The 20,358-nt window shown below is 45.8% G+C and overlaps 1 protein-coding gene across 1 annotated transcript in view; it reads left to right on the top strand.

Annotated features, from left to right (window-relative positions):
• Positions 1 to 20,358, top strand: part of drosha (drosha ribonuclease III) — a 247,470-nt gene that overhangs the window by 119,757 nt on the left and 107,355 nt on the right. Inside the window, exon 23 of the mRNA XM_084326516.1 lies at positions 3,286 to 3,356. Coding sequence (XP_084182642.1) covers positions 3,286 to 3,356 — 71 coding nt within the window. The remainder of the gene's footprint in view (positions 1 to 3,285; positions 3,357 to 20,358) is intronic.

The raw sequence follows: 20,358 nt of genomic DNA, 5'->3' as shown, positions 1-20,358 counted from the left end.
AGTCAGCCAGCCTCGTTGCTGCTCCCGTGGCAGGATTTTTCGCCCTGACTTATAATGTTTTCTGTCGGTGGGGGGGGGGGGGGGGGTCATTTCAGCGTTAATATGTGGCTGTTTGTGTCCGCGGCTGCTTCAGTCTGTACGGGGCGCAGAGGGGAGCGGCTTAATATATCATCTGATGGATTAGAGCCTGAGCGTTTTTGAATAATTCATCCCGGGTTATTAATGTGACTGTCAAGCCGCTGGTGTTTCATGTGCCGCGCACCCAGGGCTCTCATTGGTCACTGGGAGGCCGCGCAGACGGCGGGAATTCTATTCCTAAAGATAACAGTGTACCACCGGCACAGTTCTCTGGACCTGATGCACGACAGACGTGGAGATTCATGACACCGACGTGCTCCCCGCTCCACGCAGCGACTCGGTTATGCTGACCCACTGTCCAATTTATAGAGTTTGGCCTCCTCCAGGCCAAATGTTTTATATATACGTATATATATATATATATATATATATATATATATACAGTATAAACGAACCGGACATATTTCTTCATATAGCATATGTTTCGGGTCCGGCAGCGGCTGCTTGATGAATTATACAGTCCCACAAGTGTCTGATCTACACCCCATGCATACTCAAATGAACTCCCCACAGTGCAATGTTATGATTATCCTAAATATATATATTCTAGACAGGTTTGCCACGGGGAGGCTGGGGTCTCGTGTGTCCGGCCCTGGCCCCGGTGGTCAGGTGGAGCGTCCGAGTGGGCTGATCAGACCCGGGCCGCGGAGTGGAGGACGGCACGCCGATACTGCGAGATGAGTCGGTGGGGGGAGAGGTACTTGCATATCATTGCTCGTGGCGTTTAATGATCGCAGCGCAATGTTACGCCATTGATCAGAGCCGCTCGCCGGGCCGCACCCTTTTTAGCACGTCGGAGTGCTCTCGCTCTCTCCTCTCTCCTCTCTCTCTCCTATCTTCTCTCTCACTCTCTCCTCTCTCTCGCTCTTTCCTCTCGCTCTCTCCTCTCTTCCTCTCTCGTCTCTCCTCTCTCCTATCTCCTCTCCCTCTCTCGCTCTCTCCTCTCTCTGGTCTCTCCTCTCTCTCTCCTCTCTCCTTCTCCTCTCTCGCTCTCTCCTCTCTCCTCTCTGGTCTCCTCTCTCTCTCCTCTCTCCTCTCTCGCTCTTGCTCTCCTCTCTCCTCTCTCGCTCTCTCCTCTCTCGCTCTCTCCTCTCTCCTCTCTGGTCTCTCCTCTTTCTCTCCCATCTCCGCTCTCTCCTCTCTCGCTCTCTCCTCTCTCAATCTCTCGCTCTCTCCTCTCTCTCTCTCCTCGATCGCTCTCTCTCTCTCTCATCTCTCGCTCGCTAGAATTAGCTGCATATCTTGGGTTCCTTCATCCACAGGCTTTTTTTTATCAACACCAAAAGGCATTACGTTGAGAGTAATACCTTTTTATTTTCTTTCTTTTGTTTTCCCCTGAGGATCTCCCTCTTCCCTCCCTCCCTCCCTCCCTCCCTCCCTCCCTCCCTCCCTCCAACCGCCACCTCCTCCTGGACACAAAAAAATATATTTGAAGAATCTAATGAGAAGCAAAAAAAATATCAAAAAAATCTCTTTGGAGTTTCAATGACTTTGAGGCCTCCCACTTACTGGAACTTTCCAAATGCAACGCATCAGCGGAAATGGGAAGGAAGCCCCCCCCCCCCCACAGAAGTCCACATGCGTTTCAGTCAGGAACGATAGTTGAAAGGCGTTACGGGGAGACGAGTCCGAGGTAAGGATCGCTTATCCTCCCACAGCTGCTCTCCAGAGGGAACATCTGCTGTGCGTAGGAAACATCCAGAGCGGCGCTCCACATTATCGGTGCAACCGCACATCCCCAGGCCCCCTCCAGTCCTCAGGGTGGGGGGGGGTTTGGGGGGTGGGGGGAGTGCGGGCGCCCCCTCCCCAATCCGTGCGGTCAGCCGTAAACGATGAGACGCTCACACCCTGCCAAGATTACAGAGGCCTCTGGTTCAGATACGCAGCTGAAGGGAGGGAGGGAGAGACGCAGAGAGAGAGAGAGAGAGAGAGAGATGTCGGCCTACGTACAGGATGAATGTTTTGTGTGTGTCTTTATGATTGTGTGTGTGTGTTTGTCTGTGTGGAAATGGGCCTGTTAACCAGCTGAGAGTAGTTTCCTCCCCTTCTTATTTTTCTTTATGTGGTCCATGAAAGCAGTTTGCACATTTAGTCCCCCAGCCGCAGCGCCCCCCTCTCCGATCCCGCTCATTTATGCACATAATAAAAAATGAACAACAATTGTATACCCAATTTGCCAGGTGGTTATTGCTTTCTACATTGAATGAACCTCGCAAAGTGTGATGTGCTCCGGAGTTGTACGCACAACTTGAAGGCACAGAGAGCCGCTTGCGCCCACGTTAATAAAAACACTAGAACCGCAACGGGGGGGAGGTGGGAGAGCAGCAGCGTTGAAACATATTTGTGTGTTCAAATAGAACTGGCATGTATTAGCATGTATTAGCAGAGCACTTGTTTTCATTTTACAGGGGGGGGGGGGGGGGGGGGCTGTTCGGGGGCCAGAACAAATGGGAGAGATATTACAACAGATATATTGTATGTATGATGCAGAAACTGTGACTGTCGCAACCAATCATCTATGCTTTTTACTTATTTGACCTATGACCTTTACACGTGCGTGTGTGTGTGTGCGTGCACTTGTTTTGTGGGAATTGTGTCCCCCATTGGAATTTCATTCAATACGTTTTGTGTTTTTTTGTACACAGTGCATGGCTGTGTGTGTAGGGGTGTAACAGGACATTCTGTATTTGCTTACAGTACGTGTGTGTGTGTGTGTGTGTGTGTGTGTGTGTGTGTGTGTGTGTGGAGGTGAGCTTAGGCCTGTTGTTCATGTGACCTTGAGTAGCTCCGTTGTCTCCTCGTCCCCTGCCGACAGAGAGGTGGGGCCCAGGGTCGTCTTCACCATCAAGAAACAATACAATTGCACTCCTTCCTTTTTAACAAAGCAATTATAACTCATTGCAGGATTCAATTTGATTTTAAGTTTTGTCTAAATTGTCTAAAGTTTTATTTTAACACCCGCAAATCAAATACTCTTCCAGTCCCTCACAGCGCTGTGCCGTACAGAGGTTTGTTATTTTGGACGGCTTTTCACTCAACGGCTGCCTGTTCCTCAGTTTTGATTGAATTTTCTTTTATTGATCTTTACTTTTCCTTTTTCCTTCCCTGTTTTTTCTTTTTTCCCATCTCCCCTCTTCTCCCTCCCAGGTGCGGTGTATTTAGAGGGAGGTCTGGAGGAGGCCAAACACCTCTTTGGGAGGCTGCTTTTCAACGGCGAGGTAACTCACTAAATCAAGTAACTTGGTTATACTGCAATGTTCTGCCCTTCGCACACACCTGTGTGTGTGTGTGTGCTTGCGTGTGTATGTGCATGTATGCATCTGTGTTTGAGAGGCCGTCCGTGTTTGTTGCAGTGCAGATAGATGAAATGAAATGTCCTTGGTTGTTTTTTCTTTACGATCGTCCTCTGGCCGTGAAGGTAAACAACAGACTATTGAGTTAGCGTGATGTGGGTGTCCTGTGTGTGTTTTTTTCGCAATGTGAAAGACATTCCCCGTGTCAATGTTGTTAACCGCCTTCTCTCAAAACACGAGAGGTGGGGGAAATGTGGCAAAGCGTGGCAGAGTGAGCGTGGCGCTCCCGGGCCTGGCGCACACTCCCCCACGAAGGACCACTCCTCTCTGGAAGCCGTGAACAGAGACGGGAGTGAGGCGCGGGCGCAGAGGGCGTCTTCCACGGACAAATAGTTCCGTTAAAAGAAGGTCACCTACAAACAATAGCGCGGATGATGGTCCGTGGCACAGGAAGGAGACGCCGCGCGTGTCAGGATGTGGAGTCTGAGTCCGAAAACTCACGTTTAAAATAAATTAAATAAAGGCAGGCAGGAGAAAAACTAAAAACGCAAGTACAAACATGGCCGCTCGCAAACAAAAGGAAGACCAAACATAGCGTGCGAGCAGATAAACATCCCATGGCGGTCTGCCTACAATTTAGTAATTTAGCTGAAGCTTTTCTCCAAAGCGACTTATAGATTGTGAACAACAAGTCAGCAGGAAGGGTACAACTCTGGAAGCTAAGGGTCAGTGGCATTGCTCATCAAATAATATCGAGCTTGAGTGTTACACTCTGACTGCATAGTAGTATAGACATATTAGCAAGATAGGTAGTACAGGTATAAGAATAGTAGCATAGTACATTTTACATAATAGTAAAAAGAGAGTAAGTATATCTTTTTTTTGGCTGGGTTTCAGATATCCTGACTGGTGGGAAGTTCCACTGCACTGTTGCACCTTATGACACTATTACTGTATTATATAACTACACTATTACACTATCACACACTATTACACATGTAAGCATGGGGTGTAGTTAACCTAGACCAATGAAAGTAGTAGTATACGGATTTCAATGACACCTCCCATAAGAACGTGCCATGGGTTATGAAAGGGGGCGGGGTTATACATAGGGTGGGACTTAAGCATGGCGTTATGGGTTAACATAGACCAATGAAAGTACAGATCCAGCTCTTAAAAATCAAACCACTCCCACTGGGACCAAGCTCGGGTGACGCTGGTTGAGGCTTATGTGACGCGGGTTGACACGGGTGACGCAGCACTGCCTGGTTCAACCAGTAGGGAGAGTCGAGTTACACGGGTGGAGAGAGGGAGAACTGATCACCGCTCGACATGAGGTGACCTATCGTTCTATATCATAATATATATATATTTTTTTTTTTATTATCTTTTTCCCCCTCCTTTTTCCGATTTTTCTCCCATCCCACTGTCGTTATGCCAATTCCCAACCCCCTTCCTGGTTGTTGCGCACCCCCCCCCCCCCCCACTGTTGGTCCGGGATGCCGGAGACTGTCACATGCTTTCCTCCGACACATGTGCAGCCAGCCTGGCAGCGCAGATTCTCACCGGGAGAGTGTAACGTGTGGAAGGTCACACTACCTTTCTCCAGATCCTACCCTCGCTGTGCAGGCGCCCCGACCGAACTGTAGGGGTCGCTGTCCACAATGCCCAGGACCCACCCACGGCTTCCCTCCCCCTAACTCAGCCAAACGAGTTAGTATAGCGATCAGCCCAAGCCAAGGCAATGCTGACTCTCCGGGAGTCGTTCATAATACATTTTAAATGAAAAATACTACATTATATACGGCTGTGGTTTACTTCATTGAATTCATTTGTCTGAACAGTATATTTTAATGGAGAGCACCTCTGTGTGTGTGTGTGTGTGCGCGTGCGTCACATACTACAGACATGGACATTATTTTACTGTTATTGGTACAGTAATGGTGTGGTATTTTCTATTAACGTGCGATTTTATGGATAATCAGCTGAGATTTTGTGTCACTACATACTTATTTATAATTTTTTATGTTGCGACAACCATGCTTGCTGCCACGAAGACCCGCCCTACTCTGCCTCTGATTCACAGACTGTGGGTGGGTGGGGGAAATGTGACTGAAAAAGTTTGAGAAGCACTGTCTTAACTAATTGGTGGCCAATAATGAGTAAACTCGTGTTTCGCCGCCAACGCTTGAGCGCCAATAACGAGTTAACTCGTTTTTGGATCCTTTGATATTTTTCCTTTGATCCCAGTTCTAAACGGTCATCCGGATCAGTCCTAGGTGTCCCTGGCTCATTTGCCTATGTTGGAATTGCAATGCCGATCGGATCTGACCAGGTGGCAGTACCTTTTGAACTCTGATAGAAAGGGATCAGTAGAGACAATGTCTGAAGTGGACTGTCGAGACTCACTCTGAGGGGGAGGAGCTCTTGCAGAGCAATCGCTAGGAGATCAGCTCGCCTCAAAACCTATATCTTCCCGTAAACACGAGTAATTACATATAAACGAGTAATCGCGATCGCCGATGGGATCATTGGAATTATTCTTTTTGTACCTCCTGGCTAAGGTAAGGACCCCCTATGTCTATTTTTACCGAACCTGAAACATGTTTCTGTAACGATCACAGTGTCTTATTTTACCGGACCTAAACCAAGCTTTTTCTAACGATCGCATTTTTGGTGTAAGACTAACCTTCAACCTTCAACCCCCCCTTGATGATTTTGTGAAGGCATTTGGGAGTATTTGGGGTTTCAGGGGATCAACCAGAACGATTTGGGCTTATTGCATATAACGTGTCTTATCTCGCGATCTATGGAAAAAGACTGGATTCTTTTGGAAATGGGCGATGTTTAGCGTGTAATAAACTACAAACTACAGTGTGTAGAAACAAAAAGAAAATTTACATGTTGGACTAGAAATAGTGTCTGTCAAATGAGCCATACTATTGTCTCCATAGCTATAGTAGAATATACAATAGCTCCGCAAAGATCGTGAAATATCGTGAAAATGGTCAAGAAAAGCTGGCACTAGCCAGAGCAGATGGGGAAAGCTTGTGGCCGTGCCTAGCCACACTTTCAGAAAACTCACACAGAGATACACACCCAAGCAAATGGAAGACTGCCCCACCTCCACAAGGTCCGCCTGCATCCTCCTGGCATCCAGGGACATCCATGGACCCCAGGGAATGCACCCCCAGCGTCAGAAACACTGCACCTGTCACCAGGCCAGAGCAAATTGCAATGAACCAAAAAAGCACTTTTCTTTACGCGAAAAATTGCCACTGAGCTCATGCAGCACCTTCCCGAGACCAAGCACAAAAAAATCCAAGCAAACGAACAAAGGGAAGACGGCCCACAGGGGGGCCTGCAGACACAGCACTGAACTCCGCCATCTGGACTCATGCAACCCGAAACATGAACACCGAACACAGAACACCAGGCCCACAAATGACCCCATCATGGCCAAGTCACATCCAAGGGAGGAGGGAGCCGAGGTAGACGTTTCTACGTGGTTGCGTTGCTTCAGACGTAGTGTGGGTGTATATACGTTAGTGAGCAAAGAGGGGGGAGCGATGTACCCAAACGGTGAAATAATGTTCTCAGTATCATGATAAAAGTTGAGTTTCCTTTGGTAATTGACCATATTCTCATTCTGACCTCTAGCAAGTCCAGGATCTCCAATAAAGGGGTTATAGCATGCGGGTTAAGCGATCATTATATGATATTCTGTACCCGCAAAAAGCTAAAACAAAAGGCCGGCTGTCACGAAACAGTCACATCCAGGGACCTCAAAACCTACTCTAGTGAGGCCTTTAACCAAGAACAGGAGAGCCTAGACTGGTCAGATGAGCTCAGTGGTGAACTAGTTGAAGAAACATGGCTTATATATTGTACTGTATATCTGTATGTCATGTATGTCATAAATGTCTTGATGAATTGAAAATGGGGGACCCTGATGTAAACAAGACGAAAGTATTTTTCTGGTCTGCATCCTCTTAACACATTGGGTGCCACACCCCTTTGCCCAGATAACCCCTTGAGTGCCAGCGCTTTAGTCAATGGGAGGTCGGGGAAGTTTGCGAACGCTTAAACTATATCTTAAATTATGGCTATGGGTATAAAACACCCCTCGCTTATCAATGACTTGCTTGCAGTCAACATGTACGAAACGGATTGTTTTTTCATTGGTACATTTCCGTTTTATACCGTTTTGAATACGAGTATAGTTTCGGAGAGTTCTAGTAATTTCAGAGAAATTCCGCAATAATAGCCCTTTAGTGGAATACACAAAACACGTTGTAATTTTTCGGCTGATTTATTAATCGTTTTAAAATAAATGCTAGATTATCGATAGTATATGTGTACTTATGCTCGCTAGAGAAGTGGGCTGAAAAATATATTATCCATGACCTGGTCAGCGCTAACGTCATACACGCACACACACACACAGACACGTTGTGATCGCTATGAAAAAAACATCTGATTAACCCAATACTGGTAAAATAGAGTCCTTACCTCACATCAGATGTTCTGCAAAAAGATTAATCCAATTCCTGATCGCCATTCCAAATATTGATAGCGTTTATTGATCCAACGTTATAGTCCGAAACACATAATTGACGCTGCTCTGAGGGTCCTCATCAATCTGGTAACACGACACTGCTTGCCAGAGATGGGAAAACCCCGGACCGGAGTTTTTTTCTGATGCACATGGCCACCCAGTCCAATCCAATGATGTGCATTACCATCCGGGAGACGATAGGCGGTGGTATTTGCCCTTTTCGAGCTCAGAGCCATTCCCAATGATAAGGTCAGGCTGGATGGATGAAAAATGAATGGATATCGCTAATAAAAGAAATAACGATTAAATAGCGAGAAATCTTGTCGTTGGCACTCAAAGTGTTAACAATTGTTTGTATTGAGCCATACTGTATTGTACCCATTCTGCAATCTGTCACACGGCAGCCATTTTGCTCATGTGGGATTTATTCCAGAAACTTGGCGAACAACAGAACAATGAGTTATGTAACTTCTGCAAACCTGACCTTTATACTAGTTACTCAGGAAGTGTAATTAGTTACTTACTGTATTACTGATTACTCCTTTAAAAAGTAATGCAAATGTACTTGACTGATTACTTTACATCAAAGTAATTAGTTACATCACTAGTTACGTTACTTTCACCACCTCCTCCTTATGTACAACCTGTTTAGCTTCTGTTAGCTTCTGTTAGCTGTCCAGATGTCAGCTGTGGTGGAAACAAAGTCTACCTCTCTGAGCGTGGCCTTCAAATCAGCTTCCATCACCGCATATTCTCTCTGGAGGTAGCCAGCAAACGTCTTTCTCTGTTGGCAGCTTGACATTGTTCTGTGTGTGGGTATTTTTTCTATGATTTGTAAATATGAGGGCGAGTCAACCTTGGAAATAGGTAACATCTCCTCGACAATATACCCAGCGACAAGCTTCTTCAGACCTTGTCCACTTACGGGGCGGTGTTTGCCCTGATCTTGGATCCAGTTTCTGTTGTTTTGTTTACATCCTTTACTGGCACTGGTAGATGCTTCCCTGTCAGCATGTAGTGCTGCCGTGTCAGATGCTTTATCAAATTAGATGTATTTTTCGCAGTTGTAAACTTTTTTCTCTCCCCACATACAGTAGTTTACAAATGACAGCTATTGAAAGCGTACCTCTCTTCCCTCCATGTTCCTTTTTGCTAGTAGCCGACGTGACCTCACTCTGACCTGCCGGCCTGCGCATACACGTCATCTACCAAGGACGGAGTATACATGTAATCTAATGTACGGAGGACAAACAAAAGAAAACACCAAATTTACTTGGATTACTAACTGTAATATAATTACAAACATTTCAAAAATGGTAAAGCCTTATTTTACTTGAATGAAATTACAGTAACACATTTTGGATTGCATTTGCGAGACAAGGGCAGCCGTGTGTGTGTGTGCGTGTGTGTGTGTGTGTGTGTGTGTGTGTTGAGCTGGTGGGGTGTGCGGGTAGCAGCCAGGTGTGTGGCCAACGGCAAGTAGAGCTTATAATTAATAATTAATTATGTGCAGGATACTAATGTTTCTTGGGCTGGCTTGCTCCATGAGGACGAGCCTTATTAAAATAAAATCTCATAGTTTTGCAATGTGTGCAAAACGTATTGCCGTATAACCCGGTAATATCTCCGGTAATACCCTTGTGATATTTGGCGACTGTCTTTCTAACGTAATTAATGACTTAAGCGTGGTTTATTTTTCACGTTACTGAAGTGTCAGGGTTTGAGTTCATTTAATATTGCTTTGGTGAAGTGCTTGTTATTGCAGGCGCGCATGGGTGTGGCAAATGTGCTGTTCATCCTTATCAGAGCTTAGTTTTAGTATAAGCTGTATTGGAGATAGAATTGTAGTTATTTTGTCATCACCAATGTTTATCATTTGTGACCCTTCATCTGGTCTTTCCACACGCACACACACACACACACGCACAGAGAAAGGGAGCATGCCTGCCCCCCCACCCCCACCCTGATGTAAACAAGACGAAAGTATTTCTCTGGTCTGCATCCCCTTAACAATTGTGTGTATTGAGCTGTACTGTATTGTACCCATTCTGCAATCTGTTAATAAAGTTTCCAATCAATCAATCAATCAATCAATCAATCAATCAATCTCCTTCCCAGTCCCCACTTCTCTCTGCCTATGGCTCTGGGTTAGCTTGTTGTTAGCTTACGCTAACGTAACGTTAATTTCCATCTTTAACGCGACGTGGGCATAAAGGACTGGCGAGGATTGCAAAGCAGGTTAGATGCATTTGACCCGTTGCGGAATAAAACAGCAGGGACTTGTTTTGGGTCGCAGAATAGGCACGCTCTTGACGCTACTGCTGTGTGCTGTTGATCCGAGCCCAGCGGATACGACACTCCATGGGATTTTCAAAATAAGAGCATCGCAATATGAATCGATCTTTTTACGTTGCATCGATCCTATTTGATCATTGATAATAGATCGATATATCGATCCGGATCGATGTATCGTCCCACCCCTACTAAACGCGTACAGTGTGCTACATCATCAACATGCACCATATCAATGTAAACGCTGGACGCACAAGGACTAAAGGAACACAGATCTCGTCATAGTGAGTCGATCAACGAGATTATTTCCCCCCAACAAAGTTGGTGTATTTCTTTTTAATAGGCTACCGTTGATTGGAAGCATAGTGCAGAGGAAGTGGTTTCAATCTGGCATACAGCCGATTAAGGCTGGCAGGAGTTAAACAAAATCAGGTTGATAATGATCAGCAATCGTATTCATTAAAAGTGACAGCTACTCCTTAATCCATTTAGTTGATGTGATATACGTAGGGAGTTTCCCTACAATTATATGGGTAGTGAGAGAAACAAGGGTGGGAAAGATGCCAACATGTATGGAGAGAGAGAGAGAGAGAGAGAGAGAGGGTACAAAGACACAGGAAGAGTAGGATCATCAGCATGGTGGAAGAGGGAGTGTACACAGTTAAGTAAAATGTAAATTGATAGGGATGTTTTATTCACTACATTCACATGTCCGCCATATTTGTCTACCACTGTAAATAAATGCATGCAGGGCCTGACCTAGCACATTTGGTGCCCTAGGCAAGCTTCACCCCTGGTCTTCTTACTGCACCTTGTATGTAATGTTGGCGCCCCCCTCTGGGTGGTGCTCTAGGCAACCGCCTATGTCGCCTATAGGAAGATCGCCCCTGAAGGCATGCAAAATGGTGCGAAAGCTCACATTCAGTCCACAAAGTAATCAAAACAATAGGCGGAACACACTTTCATAATTACAGGCTCATGTTTACCAGACTCAGGATTGTTTCTAACCAACATCGTTTTTGATATGTACGAGTGTTTATAGCAATCACTGAAAATAACCAAAAAGTTATTCCATGTTACAAGTCATGTGATTGTACTCATGGAAATCTATGACACCTTGTGTCCTTGTTATAATATTTCATTTAATTTCATTTCAACCTTTATTTTCTTTTTATTTTTTTTACCTACTTTCTATAGAAGCAGCTGGGAGGTGCGCTGTTTTAAGTGAGCGTGGACTATTGAATTGATTGATTGATTGCTAATATTATTACTGTACGCCTTGTTTCCAACTGGTTAAGTCCAAACTTAACCAGTTGGAAACAAGGCGGACAGTAATACAATTAGCAATCAATCAATCAATTCAATAACCCATGCACACATAAAACAGCGCACCTCCCAGCTGCTTCTATAGAAAGTAGGTTTAAAAAAATAAATTAAAAAAATCGTATAGGACAGAGAAACCCTATATAGGGCAAATCATATATTTTTTTTCCTATAGGGCAAAGAAAACTGTTTTTAATTTTGTTTTACCTACTTTCTATAGAAGCATCTAATAATTAAGTTCTATAGAAAGTAGGTTAAAAACTAAAGAAAAGTTGGATGTGTTAGTTTGCTGGATGTCTAGTTGAAAGACAGTTGGATGTCTTAGTTTGTTAGATGTCTAGGTGAAAGACAGTTGGATGTCTTAGTTTGTTGGATGCCTAGTTGAAAGACAGTTGGATGTCTTAGTTTGTTGGATGTCTTAGTTGAGAGACAGTTGGATGTGTTAGTTTGTTGGATGTCCTACTGAGAACAGTTGGATGCACTTCCGAGCTGCTTCCACATGGAGGCAACTTCTCCTTTTTATTTTTGGGAACTACTTTTTCTGGCGGATGGTTTTTTCAATAAATCTTTAATTAATGTGTGTTTATTGTATAGCAATAAGGTTGGATGAATGTGCCAGTTGTATAAAAGTATAAAAGCCATTACACCACACGCAGTCCTGGGTTGTGACAATTAGACCATGCCTAGGGGGGTCTAACGACCACCCCTAGGCATGGTCTAATTGTCACAACCCACTCCTGCGCGTGATGTAATGCTTAAGTCTAGTTCTTGTGACCAGAGACCGTTGGTTATCCCCAGTAGAGGATATGTAGTTGGAAAAAGCCACTGAAATTGCACCTGACATTGCAGACTTCAAGTTTCAAGTTCAAGTTTCTTTATTAGTTGTCATACAGAAGTACAGAATACTTTTATACAAAATGCTTCTTTCTGTTACGCTCCAGGGACTGTGCTAGACAAAAATACATAAGTATAAAATAAGTATAGCCAGTATAAAATAGAAGTCACTTGAGGGCCACATACCTACAGAAGTCATTGATTTGCAACCAAATGTAAAATTTTACTACTTTAGTTAATGTTGAGTTTATGTTAATTTGTACAATTACCTTTGGTCTCCTAGAATGGGCGGACTATGTAGAGCTACAATTCCTACACGGTTCATCTGATACGGATGTAAACACCCTCAAATTACAGCTGAAAGTCTGACCTTTAACCTCAGTCATTGTTCCATTTCAAATCAATTATGCTGGAGCACAGAGACAAAAACAACAGAACTATGTTCACTGTACAGACTGTACTTTATGTATTTTCTTTGCATATCCATACCGTTCTTAGTCAAGTAATGCACGTCACTGATGCATTTTATGGGGAGCATTAGAATGAATTGTGAGCCCTATATCTGGACAGTATGAAGACTATGTGCATTTCCGTTTGTGGAGTGAATCTGTGTAATGGTTTGAGTGTGGAATTAAAACAAAGCACAAATATAAATTACTTAAAGAAAATATATAAAAGGATTATATCTCAGAGGTATATGGATGAGGGGGCGTTGTGTTGAATGCTTGAGCCCTGGCGTCCCTGTCCAGGGGCTAGTGCTCAGCGTGTCATTAGTATTATTACTGATATTTTATTTTCATAGTGTGGAAATTTGGGTTGTATGAAAATTTGTTCATACGAGTTGCATACGATAATAGAGTGTGAAGGCGGTAGGAATACATATGTTTACACTTCATCCTACTCCTTTACGAACATTACTGCTTTGCTTGTTTGTTTTTCTGTTTATTATTATTATTTTTTATTTTATTTAAAGGGCACATGCATTATAAATGGCTTTTTTCTGTGTTTAGCATGGTTTTATAGTAATACAGGTTAGTATCAATGGGTCTGTGTCTCTAATTACCATATTGACTCATCAGTCTAGTCTCGAGTCACTCAACTAAGCTGTTCTGATTTGACGGTTTTGCTGACGTTAATATAGCACTGATTTGCATAAGTAACGCCCCCTCTATGGTTAACAAACACAACACGTCTTGGCTTACACTATCTTTTTTACTAGACTTCACTCGTGTGTATTACTGATACTCTCATTGATAGTATGTTTGTTTCTGACTCAGTGTGAGAGTGTGAGAGTGTGAGAGTGTGAGAGTGTGAGAGAGAGAGAGAGAGAGAGAGAGAGAGAGAGAGAGAGAGAGAGAGAGAGAGAGAGAGAGAGAGAGAGAGAGAGAGAGAGAGAGAGAGAGAGAGAGAGAGAGAGAGAGAGAGAGAGAGAGAGAGAGAGAGAGAGAGAGAGAGAGAGAGAGAGAGAGACTGAGAGACTGAGAGACTGAGAGACTGAGAGACTGAGAGACTGAGAGACTGAGAGACTGAGAGACTGAGAGAGAGACTGAGACTCTCTTCTGTCGGGGAAACAAAACCGCACACAGGGAAGCAGCAGTAGCACATACTCATTTACACAGTGCTTATGGGCGGAGCCAGGCCAACACAGTCTGAAATCCAAAGTGAGAAAAATTTGGCTTTTGAGTACTTGATTAGAAATATAAAACAATGCATTTTTTTTAATAAAAGCTTACAGATGTGTTCAATAGACTCACATGAATTGTGTACAGTTGCCCAAATAGGGCTAGGAATAGCAATGCATGTCTCCTTTAATAAATATTTGTATTTTATGTTCGAAATTAACTCGATCATTAATTCATTCACATTATGCTTCACATTTTGGCTCAGCTGCACCACATGGAAATAACACGTATCAGAATCACTACAGCTACTCTACCATACTACTTTATTATATATTTTTTTTACTGTAATTGTTTTTGCTCCTTGTGCCATTTTATTACAGAAGGTATATTGCCATGCATGGTAGTGGGCTTCAATAGGATCATCAGAGAGAAAGAGAGGAGCAGAGGAGTTTTCAGATATATGGGCCAGGGAAGGGATTGAAATGGTAGGGGATATCGCCTCCCGCTGAATCCTCCCCATGGCACAGAGGAGACAGATGGACACTACCGAGAGAACCAAACACCAGCCGGAAGCATGGGGGCAAAGGGGGAGGGGGGATTATGGTCTGCAACACCACCAGGTCCTTCAGCGCTTCCAACTTGGTCTACAACACACCAGGTCCTTCAGAGTTTCCAACTCAACACGTCAGAGAGGGTCTTTACACACGTCAGAGAGGGTCTTTACACACGTCAGAGAGGGTCTTTACACACGTCAGAGGGTCTTTACACGGCACATTACCAGAGTTATGAAAAGCACTGTGAAAGTGAAGGACTCTTAATGTTTCTCCATTCGACACAGGGAGGCTTGGGGCTCGTATTTGTCAGCATTCCATTGACGCATGCATGGACCATCTGCCCTGTACTCACCCTGTGACACCAGGACGCTGCTGTCCATCTCTCTCTTTCTGTGTTTTTGCTTTCTCTGTTTTTCTCTCTCCGTCTGTCTCTCTCAATCTCTCCCTCTCCTCTGTTTTCGCTTTGTTCTCTCTCTCTCTTCTCTCTCTCGCTCTCTCTCTCTCTATCCCTCCCTCGGTGGACAGGGGTGTCATTATGGCCACAACATTTTTTTCCCCTCGAGTCCTCCGGTGTGACAGGAAACGAAAGTGCAGCATCTCCTGAGGTAAAAAAAAAAAAGGCTACCACACTGCCACAGACAATATTATGCATATAATTTCCACCTGAAGATCAGGCCATGAAGACGGTAACCTTAATCGAGTTTCTATTTATTTGTTTTGATAACCTAATTGGTATGGTGGTGGTTTGTGGACCACAAGAAGAGCACAGTTATTTCCGTCCCCTTGTTTTTCTGCCCACGCATCACCTTGGTTGCCACCGGCACCTCAACAACGGAGCCTCTTTACAGGCTACGGAATCGGGCATCGTTCCACACGGCGGTTTCCCAGAGGAAACAATAGATGCTAATTCGCTAATGACATTACTGTGGAGGTTATTAAGGCATCAGCGACGAGGCAGGAAACCTCTTGTTCAGGCAGCGCTGCTCGGCTCCTCTCGACAGAAAAGGACAGCAATGGAATATTGTGTGCTGCTGCTGTGGTGTTGTCCTGGGGAGGGCGGTGGGGTTGTCCTGGGGAGGGCGGTGGGGTTGTCCTGGGGAGGCGCGGTGGTGTTGTCCTGGGGAGGCACGGTGGTGTTGTCCTGGGGAGGGGTGGTGGGGTTGTCCTGGGGAGGGCGGTGGGGTTGTCCTGGGGAGGCGCGGTGGTGTTGTCCTGGGGAGGCACGGTGGTGTTGTCCTGGGGAGGCGCGGTGGTGTTGTCCTGGGGAGGCGCGGTGGTGTTGTCCTGGGGATGGGCGGTGGTGTTGTCCTGGGGAGGCGCGGTGGTGTTGTCCGGTGGTGTTGTCCTGGGGAGGCGCGGTGGTGTTGTCCTGGGGAGGCGCGGTGGTGTTGTCCTGGGGAGGGGCGGTGGTGTTGTCCTGGGGAGGGGCGGTGGTGTTGTCCTGGGGAGGCGCGGTGGTGTTGTCCTGGGGAGGCGCGGTGGTGTTGTCCTGGGGAGGCGCGGTGGTGTTGTCCTGGGGAGGGGCGTGGTGTTGTCCTGGGGAGGGGTGGTGGTGTTGTCCTGGGGAGGCGCGGTGGTGTTGTCCTGGGGAGGGGCGTGGTGTTGTCCTGGGGAGGGGTGGTGGTGTTGTCCTGGGGAGGCACGGTGGTGTTGTCCTGGGGAGGCGCGGTGGTGTTGTCCTGGGGAGGCGCGGTGGTGTTGTCCTGGGGATGGGCGGTGGTGTTGTCCTGGGGAGGCGCGGTGGTGTTGTCCGGTGGTGTTGTCCTGGGGAGGCGCGGTGATGTTGTCCTGGGGAGGCGCGGTGGTGTTGTCCTGGGGAGGCGCGGTGGTGTTGTCCTGGGGAGGGGCGGTGGTGTTGTCCTGGGGAGGGGCGGTGGTGTTGTCCTGGGGAGGCGCGGTGGTGTTGTCCTGGGGAGGCGCGGTGGTGTTGTCCTGGGGAGGCGCGGTGGTGTTGTCCTGGGGAGGGGCGTGGTGTTGTCCTGGGGAGGGGTGGTGGTGTTGTCCTGGGGAGGCGCGGTGGTGTTGCCCTGGGGAGGGGCGGTGGTGTTGTCCTGGGGAGGGGCGGTGGTGTTGTCCTGGGGAGGGGCGGTGGTGTTGTCCTGGGGAGGGGCCTCCTTTGAGAGCAGCAATCACCTTAATGATGATCTCACCGGCTGTCCATGGGCTAATCTACTGGATTTTATTAACCCAACAGCCCCCCCCCCCCCCCCCCCCCCCCCCCCAGGCCTTGGCCTAGCAAACCTGACAGGGGTTGCTGTGACAACAGTGACGGTCGCCATGGTGCTCTGTTTGTCGCTATTGGCACAGCCCTCATCTCTGTTCTACATGCTCCATTCTCTCGCTCACTCTCTCTCTCTCTCCCCCTCCTAGGGAGCCAGCACCACAGTGACAGATCCAGGGTTTTGGAGTGGCTTGCCTTCGGATCAGTGATATAACCGGCCCTCTCAAATATAAACCCCAATCCACAGTCCTCCGTTTCAGTATTTTTCATTAGTGCCACTGTTGACATTGTCTTCTAAAATAAACCCCAGTCGCTACTCAGGAAAGGGACACATAATTAGAACTCTTATTTGTCGAGGACTCCCCAACGTAATCTTGGTCTCCCAGGACGCCGGTAGAGTGTGCTAACTCTACATGCAGGTGACAGGACTTGGCAGCCTGACGGCACCTGGTGTGTCTACCACTACCTCGCCGCCTTGCCACGCGGTGACTGTGCCGTTACTGTTTAGGAGTAGATGTAATTCACTCTGTCATGCCTACATACACCGCATTCACTTTGTTCCCATGTCTTATGTGTCAACAAAGGACTAATGTCCAAACTATGTTTGTAACTATTTGTTTTCTTTCACATGTTTTTCTATAGCTCCGACCACCAGCCATGCGTTGTTCATGGGACGGGGTTGCACTCCGTGCAAGCCCACATAAGTACTCGCTATTTGCATATCAATAGCGCCGGTCGTCAGGTGTGTTAAATACGTTCTCAGATACATTCACACCTAACTTTTTGTGAATGACATGTGTTATATTCCATTCGTAGAGGCAATTAGGAACTGTCTGTAGTCTGCTGCTCAAGCAAGGGGACATTTATGGGCATTCGCGGGAGCGCGCGCACGCGCCAGGAGCGCGCGTGCACGTGGCACCATTAGGTGCGTGCACTCCCAGTTGATTTCAATAACGCACCACTGCCGACCACGCATGACACACTCTTCTCTTCGCCTCCTTTCTTCTCTTCTTTATGGGTTTCTTTTTTCCATTTTTTTGTGTCCTTGGTTTAGTAATAAGCTTAGAGAATGAATACACACGTGTGCGCATGCTTTCGACCACCCTTTCTCGACAATTGCGAGAGATGTCCTCCTCAACTCGACTGTAAAAATCCCATTGAATATTTCTACAAAGAGTTGAGCTTTTCTCTCTCCGTGTTTGGAGGGCCACCTTGACCATTTCGCCTGGGCCCCGTTCCTGGGCCTTCATTCTGCTTTTACATTGCTATTGATCAGTGGCGCTATCTCTTCATTGATTTCTCTGCTCCGCTACTAGGTTTGATGGATTGATTGGCAGCCCGTAGCTAGAGACCAATTTGTCAGGGAGCCTTCGGACCTTGTCAAAGAAGAGGACCATTATGTCCCCATCGTGGGCAGCTAGCGGTCCCCAGGGGCCTCAGCCACCCACGGTAGTTTAATGGTGTTGACTACTCACGGCAAGCTTGTAGACTGCCCTGCTAGCCGCCAGGATCAATACAATACCTTTTTTTTTATATATATATATATATAAATATTAGGGCTGTCAGTTTATCGCGTTAATTAGATTAATTAATTACACAGCAAATTATCGCGTTATGAAAATTAACGCAAAAAATTATTATTATTATTATTTTTAAATATTTTTGTATCATTCATTCCATAAGACCGTAGAATACACATTTACAGACTTTTTTTTAATATGGTCCATTTGCATGTTCTTGGTATCTGATTCTAGGGACATCTATGGATCTGTCAGAAATACTGTGGGCTAGATCCACAAAGAATGGATTGCACGGAGCAAGTTGCACCCTTACTTAAAATTCATTATGAATTGAAAATGGGGGACCCTGATGTAGAGCTGCCGCGATTACCGCATTACCGCGGTATCGCGGTTACATCACGCCCACCGCAAGAGTAGGCTGAATACCGCATCACCGCTGTTTTTTTATAATAATAATAAAGTACCCTCCTCTCGTTGGGCTTGCGGCTCTGCAGATATACCCTACTCCTCTATCGAGGTTCCAAGCGACCCTATTGGGTACCAGAAAAGTCACGTGAAACATTGCAGACCACTGATTGGTCAGAAGAGAGACGCGTCACACGTTTTTACGTCCTGAATGTCACCAATTGATCAGAGCTCATCACAACACGGCTAATAACGTTAGCTTTAGCTCCCCGCCGGAGTGGACTACCATCGTTCCTCAGGAGTACTAAACGAGACATAATGATTTTACTGTCTGCAACGAATGTTATAATAAAAGCCCTTCGTTCTATACACTTGTCTGATTGAAAACTTTATTAACAGACCGCAGAATGGGACAACTCAGCACGCTCTGAGCAAAGAAAGGAACTGAGATATGAATTGAGTATTGCTTGCCCTTGCTATGGTCCGGTAAATACGCTGATGTTATTGAACGTGTAACTATATAACGTTAATGCCACAAAACGAATGCCTTTATTATAAAGTAGTAACTTTATAATAATAATAATAAGAAAGGGTCGGGGGGGTAACCACCCCTGCCCGCGACACCGAGTGAACGGCGCACGACCAGAGGGGAAACTTCGAATCCGTGTTTCACTTTCAATAACTAATGCGTGCTTGCCGAATCCCAAACAATATTCATGCTGCAAAGTCATCCTCTAAAGATAGACATTTAGACTAGAGGCAGGCTATATGCTATAAAGAGTAGACTACTAAAAAAAAAATTCATTCAAATTTTTATTTTTTTTGTGTGCGTGCGGTATTAACCGCGGCGGTAGGAAATATTTTGCAAATTTGTGCGGTAAGGAAAACATCAATACCGCGGCAGCTCTACCCTGATGTAAACAAGACGAAAGTCTTTCTCTGGTCTGCATCCCCTTAACAATTGTGTGTATTGAGCCGTACTGTATTGTACCCATTCTGCAATCTGTTAATACAATTTTCATTCAATCAATCAATCTGCACGGTGATTGATTGAATGCAAATTTTATTAACAGATTGCAGAATGGGTACAATACAGTATGGCTCAATACACACAATTGTTAACACTTTCACTGCCACACACGAGATATCTCGGGTTTCCGATAGTTATGTTGAAAGCCACTCACGAGATTTCTCTGATTTTTTTTTTTAGCAATCTGAAATCATATTGCATCTCGCGAGCCTACCCGAGTATACCCGAGCGCCGCCGGCGATCAGATGTGGAAAAAAGCGCCCCCTATCGTCTCCCAGATGACTTAAGGGATTTTGGAATGGACTCAATGAAAATGGATGGGGAAAAAAATCCTGTACTCCACATTTTCCAGTCCACTGATGCAGCCGGGGTTACCACAGTTCATTGTGGAGCCTCTCAGCCCCGCGGAATCATGTACTGCACTGTACACACGTTGGATCCATACACTTATCGATTTTTTCGAATGGTGATCAGGAATTGGAATATACCAGTTGGATACCATCTGATGTCAGGTAAGGAATCTATGTTATCATTGTTAGGATAATCAGACTAATTTTGATGAAGATAT

This window comes from Notolepis coatsorum, assembly GCF_963971535.1.
Source record: "Notolepis coatsorum genome assembly, chromosome: 12".
Classification (NCBI taxonomy): Eukaryota; Metazoa; Chordata; class Actinopteri; order Aulopiformes; family Paralepididae; genus Notolepis; species Notolepis coatsorum.
The sequence above is the reverse complement of the archived record's forward strand: the minus strand, read 5'-3'. Positions and strand labels throughout refer to the sequence as shown.